The sequence below is a fragment of the Pavona decussata genome, unplaced genomic scaffold (genome assembly GCF_977016875.1).
Source record: "Pavona decussata unplaced genomic scaffold, jaPavDecu1.1 SCAFFOLD_170, whole genome shotgun sequence".
In the NCBI taxonomy this organism is placed as follows: Eukaryota; Metazoa; Cnidaria; class Anthozoa; order Scleractinia; family Agariciidae; genus Pavona; species Pavona decussata.
The window spans coordinates 1,092,501-1,099,114 of record NW_028145581.1 but is presented as its reverse complement, the minus strand read 5'-3'; the positions used below and the strand labels follow the sequence as shown (position 1 = coordinate 1,099,114).

At 41.8% G+C, this 6,614-nt stretch overlaps 1 protein-coding gene across 2 annotated transcripts in view; it reads left to right on the top strand.

Annotated features, from left to right (window-relative positions):
* The first annotated feature begins 6,335 nt into the window (after window positions 1-6,335).
* LOC146464035 (TRAF3-interacting protein 1-like) overlaps window positions 6,336-6,614 on the top strand; it is a 19,352-nt gene continuing 19,073 nt past the window's right edge. For both annotated transcript variants that reach the window (XM_085083793.1, XM_085083792.1), the window contains exon 1: window positions 6,336-6,587. In XM_085083793.1, the coding sequence (XP_084939919.1) occupies window positions 6,465-6,587 (123 nt within the window). In that variant the 5' untranslated portion in view covers window positions 6,336-6,464. The remainder of the gene's footprint in view (window positions 6,588-6,614) is intronic.

Below are 6,614 nucleotides of genomic sequence, written 5' to 3'. Positions count from 1 at the left end.
GTCATGCAGAACATCGAGGAACAAGCCCTAGCAACCTACAAACGGACTCTACCGCTCTGGTTACGGTACGTAGACGACACCTTTACAGCAGTACACAAAGACGAAATCGACGATTTTCACGAACACCTTAACAGACAGAACGCTGACATACAGTTTACCAAGGAGATCGAAGAAAATGGTAAAATACCTTTTCTAGACTGCTTAGTTACCCGTAACAACAACGACAACAAATTAAGTACTACGGTTTACAGGAAACCAACACATACTGACAGCCGGACTACTGGACCAGTCATCCTACAACCCTTCTTCTCACAAAGCAACGACTATACAGACCTTAACAAGGCGGGCACAGCTGGTTTGTGACTCACCTGACAGACTCGCAGACGAAAACAACTACTTAGACAACGTTTTTAACAAGAACAACTACAACAAGGACTTTGTTAGACGTAACACTCACAAGAACACTGAACCTAACGTCACAAACAACGCGACTCCTGTAACCACTGTAACTATACCTTACGTAAGGAGCACTTCTGAGACTATCGCACGGATTCTACAACCCTACAATATCCGTGTAGCTCACAAACCTATAACCACTTTACGACAACTACTGGCGAAAGTAAAGGACAAAGACGAACCGAACCGCAGACAGGGAGCAGTTTACAAGATCAAATGCTGCGACTGCCAGGCCACTTATATTGGTGAGACCGGCAGAAATTTAAACGTACGACTGACTGAACACAAACGAGCAACTAGAAATGGTGATATCAACAATCACATTGCTGAGCACCATTTACAAACGAACCACAGAATCGACTGGGACTCTGCCAAGTGCATTACCTACTGCACAAATTACTATCAACGACTCACTCTGGAAAGCTGGTTTACTAACTTAGAACAATCGCCACTCAACCGTTGCCTACAACTACCTGCACCATACAAACGACTTATTGACAACAACAACGAAACAGACAAACAATAGACATTTTACTAACAATAGACCCACGGACTTTTTGCCTAACAAAAGACGGATCGAAACGCACCAATCACTTTTTACAGTCTTCACAGCCAATAACATCACGGCTTACTGACAAACGACCAATAACATCTGGACTTCGTTGACCAATCAGGTTAACAACCAGACACGTATATACCACCTACTGACGTTCCACAATTCACTTGACTCTGAAGATGACTTCCGCTCAGGTTGTCGAAACGTCAGTCAAAGTCACCACAAGCAGTCCTTCTCAGGACTACGCTCACCCGGATGATCATAATTTACGTACTTATGACATGACTCCTGGGTTCAAACCATTTACAATATTATTATTATTATTATTACTATTATCATCATCATCGTAATGATGAGAATTGCTTCCCCTTCTTACTTGCAATCTGTTTCTATCTCCCTCCTGCTCTCAAAGTTTGTGTAGTGGAAACACGCTTCGAACAATTGGGACGAGGAGGATTGGGACCAGACGAAAGCGTCTCGCCCTAACCCCTACTCGTTCACAACCCTATTGTAGCTCGCCTTCGACGGAATGATCAACCCTCGAGGGATCTTAAGATAAAAGGGGATCTGCAAGCAGTCTACCGCTCTCTACACACAAGATGATCATAGACGAAATACTCACAAGAAAGCTCACGACAAATTTGGAGGTTGCGCAGGTTTAGGTTAGAGATACGACACAATAAGGAACCCAGGATAACGAAAAGACGACGTGTTAGGGAAATATGGGGTAAACAGCGCAAAAAGAACAATAGAAAAAAGTAAAAGGCAGAAAATTGCCCGGCAGAGAAAAGCGAAATTTTCCCCGTTTTGAAGAGCGGAAGTAAAAATTGTCTTTGGACCCTGTTATCTTCGTTATCTCGCTCTGCTCGGTGATCTTTCGTAAGTGCCGTTTAGCACCCGATTATTAGTCTTTTTGAAATCGACGAAAGCCGAAGATTTTCGGCTAGCCTGCGCAGCAAGCGTTCCCGTACGAACGAAGTTTCCGCATTCTGACCGCGCGAAAATTGGGGCGAGAGCAAAAAATCGGCGGACGGGGGTGGGAGTGGGGCGCGCCTCCCAGAATGCGGAACAATTCGTTCGTACGGGATCGCTTGCTTCGCAGGCTAATTGTCTTTTTCTAAGTTTTTGATAAATGTTGTGTTTTAAAGTTTTTCCGGCTAAGTCAGAGTCCGACACGGTTTAAGATTTTATTAAATAGATAAATAATGTTCTAATACTTACATTTGCCATCACTCAAGTCTCTTCCGAGTGTAAAATCACGTTATTTTTTATTCTTTCGTAGGTGGAAGAGGTTGTTTGATTCGAGATTTACAGCAGCGTATTATCTAAAGCAAAGGATAAAAATAAACGACAATAAGAAACATGAAGAAACAATCCTCTTTAGTATAGTTCCACGTTAACGAATATCGTTTCTTGGTGTTGACTACTAACTGTAACTTTACAAATATAAGTTCCGGAAAATTGGAAGTTTCAATCGTTACTGAATCTTTAATCAAGATACCCAAAATACAAGTTAATACAAGCAGTTGGCAGTGAACACACTGCAGTTCATTAATCTTTCCCGATAATATAATCGGCGTTTTGAGTTTGACTGTCTAAGAACAAGTTAAACAGTAAACAATGAAATTATTTTACATTAACATAACATAATCTTTATTTATCCACGGAAATTCAGGTTACAGACTGATATAACCTAATGCAAAAAACATTCTAGAATTGTGATTGCTATCTCCACATATCATGTCAATCACTTACTAATAAAACGCCTGGCCATGAATGCCTTCAGTGATTAATATAGTAATTATAAAAACGTCTCTTAAATTCATACAGAGATCCTGCTTGCCTCACATTTTCAGGGACCGAGACTTCTCCACAGAACAGCACCGCTATAGCGAAAACTATTACGAAGATAATTGGTTCGTGGCAATGGAATAGCTTAAACTCGGAAAGTGTATGGAGCAAGGATCCAGCGAGGCCGTTTAGGGATTTATAAATCATTAGGGTCTTTTGAATATCGCGCTGAGTTCTGATTCGCCGATCAGTTCCTGTGTTCGTCTCTTTTTATTTTACCTTGAAGCTACTCGTTGCACGTTGCGCAACTGATATACTTGCGGGAAAATGGAGGGGGGAAGCAAATTATGTGGCTTTAGAGCATGATAGAAAAACGAGCTTTGAACAGCGGCAAACTGTGCAATCCAACTGTTGACATCCGTTTGCAACTCACCTCTATATTGCATTAATCAACCAAATGGAAGCTTTCTCCCTTGTTCAATAGACATTGCTATGATATATTCCTATATATATTCTTAGGCGGGTTTCAACGGTACAACTCTTGGACTTGCACTTACGCGAGGTCTTTACTATCACTTCATGCCTAAAACCTTTCAGGTGAATCTTACAAACTGTCCGCGAAAGTTCCAGGCAAAGTCTGGTAAACTCTTGGGAAACTAGTGCATGGGCTGACATTTTAGAGACCAACTTTCGTTCCAAATTTAAGTCCTTTCGGTACGTAAAGCAGCAAACGAAATGTCCGTTAGAATTTAAAAACCCATTTGAGCTGAGGTGCGCATGGTTGAATAAATGTTTGGTCACCCCAGTTCATCTATGACGAAAATCATGAACAACCATTGTGTAAGTAAATAAAATATCTTTACATTGGAGCGTGTTTCAGTTCATTATCAATTAGCATAATCTAAAATGCTGAAATTTTTGCCACTTACGAAACAATGAAGCTCAATAGGCGCAGAGGCGGCCAGTTTTTTCTTTTTGCGTTTTGAATCGGATTCAGCACGAATTAAATAAATCAGAGAAACTCGGACTTGGTCGCCAAAACCCTCGCAGGTGCTGAAAGCGTTGAGGGTTGAGTCTAAAACATGTAAACAATATGGCCGCCACAATAGTGGACAAAAACATCCCTTCTAGGAGAGAGTAGAATTTAATGCAGGTGACGTCACACAGGTAGGGATGAGGGGGTCCCTTCCCTCGTGACAAAAACCCCATTTACACTACAGAAAAAAACGGCTAGGCAAGGATGTAAAACCGGCAAGGGTAATGTTCACCTCAGACAAGGCAAGGGTAAATTGAGTGGTGTAAACTGTCAAAGGCTACCTGACCTTGCCAATTTAATTTTCGGTTTTGGGACCACGTTTAGGTGTTGTTCCGTTTTTGAAAATATCGGTAAGGCAAGGACGAAAACCGGCACCTTGCCCTTGAAATGGAACGCGTAAACGTTCCTGCTTGCCTAGAAGGCAACATTTGATCGTTCTGCGCATGTTACATTGCTACAGCTGCTCTGGGGTGAAGGTACTGCCAGCCATTCTAAACCAGTGATCGGACTGAGGATTCATCCAGAGGTTTCTTTCCCTTGGAGGGGTAATCCATGTCATCATCGTAACGTGAGCAACAACAGTCTTTCCTTTGGAAGTTCCGGTATCTAATGAAACGCTCTCGCTTTCTTCCTCGATTCCTCGCTTATCTAGTACCTTATTTCACGTTGTCGACGTTTCTGCTCGGTTTCGTTTGTTTTCCTCAGTACGGAGGTCACGAACATCACGCCATATTGAATTAGCAAAATGCGCATGCTCACTTACAAATATAAACCTTGCCTTTTTTGTGTTTTTTTTTTTTTTGTAGCGTACAGTGGAGTTATTCTCGCCGATAATAGATTTTGATTGGGCCGGTTTTGTTGAAGACAATAGAGACTTTAAGCATCGACGACGGGAACGGCAACGGCGACGTGAGATTGTGAGGGAAAACCCAAATGTCACATTGCGCATGTCTGGCGGGAAATATCCAGACGTTCTGTTCCGGGGCCCGACGTGAGAAAGCTTCGTTTGGCGTTGCCCGAAAACGTGAGTAACATTTCACATATTTTACCTTCGTTTCGCCCCGAAAAAATGATATTTTTAATATCGCTTGGCACTTAAGGATACTGCAGGTAAAGTACGCGTTGAGTTTTTGTTTTATTTTTTCGGAAACTATAATAACTTCATCAGTCGGCTGTTTCAAAACAGAAAGCTAGTGACGATGCCTGCAAAATTAGAAATGACTTGCGAGTCTGACACTAATCATCGATGTTTCTCTCTAACGTCAGTGTAACATTACTTTTTCTTATTCAAAACAAGACACACTAGAACTTTTAATTTACATTTAAGCTGGAGAAAAATAAAAAGTCTATGTTGCTCAAAATAGCATCCAAACCACAAACCACTGTGTCATATCGTAGTTTTCAGTTCAAATTTTTAGATGTAAAGATAACGAAATTCTCACGCGTGCTCGCACTGCTAAAGTGTTTCTTGAAATCCCAGCCTTCGATGCAGAACATTTGAAGTAAATTAATGTAAATCTAGTCGCTATTTCTAGTTATATCGGTGATTGTTATTACGATCTAAAAATATATCAAATGGTCTGAATTGTTTACATCGGAGAACTGCAACTCCGACAAACATGTTCTCGTTAATAGCAGTAAAAATTCTCCATCGGTTATTTCATTATTAAAATCGATTTCTGACTTCTTTTAACGAAAACTTGATGGGTGCTTTCAATTCGACGAAATTTTCGAAAATTTCGGGTGGGAATCGAACGGAACAGCATCTTTTCCGGAAAAGATTTTCGACAATTTAGGACAACCTTTTCAGCTGTTCCCGAAAAGTGGAAACCGACCGAGAATAAGCCCGTTCCATTCGAGACCGAAATTCCCGAAAATTCAAATCGAAAATTTTTGGTGAATGGAAAGCGCCCATCCTATTTAATCCTCTTCGAGGGAAGCTGTCGTCGTATTGCGCCTGCTTAACTGTTTCCAATTTCGCGACGCAACTGCGTCCTCTCCTCAGTCTTTCCTCGGTTTTTCCGTCGCCGTTGCCGTTCCCGTCGTCGATGCCTAAAGTCTCTAATCAGAACAAAAGGCCCACCTTCACCCAAGAGTCATTGCGGTCGTTTGTTTTTGTTTTGAAATCCTGTATTGCTCAAACGCGTGATCTTATTGGCTGTACGAACTCAAGCGGTTCATGCGGGTTTCCTTTACGACTCGTGCTGGAGGGAAAGAATATTCGTGATCGCTTATTGCTTTCTCACTCGACTCCCACTCAAATAAAATGTGGGGGGGGGGGGGGGTTTCATATATGAAAACTGTTCCTCGGCGCGCAATACATCTTGGGTGAATGTGGGCCTTTAATGTGCAAATTTGAGGCTACCATGAAGGGGAAAAAAAAAAAGAAAAAAAGAAAAGATACCGAGCCCAATTTTTAGACACGGTCTGCCCTCAGGGCATCCCGCGTAAAAATCGATGTATGCCGAACCCGCTAAGCCGAGTTGCATTATGGTCTGTGTTACATTCCCCATCAAAAACTGCTCCAATCATGGCGGCAAATCATCGGAAAACAATTTAGCATTTCGCTCAATTTTCTGCAGTTGTTGGTAATCTTGCTAGGGTAGCAGTAAAGAAGAACCACTCATGGATTCTAAAATAGCCAAGAAAACGCAAGACACGTTAGGAAAGGTCATAAAGAAGCCTCCTCTAACGGAGAAATTGCTGAGCAAGCCCCCATTCCGATTTCTTCATGACATCATTACCGAGGTACACTGGTTCTTTTCTGAAGGGTAC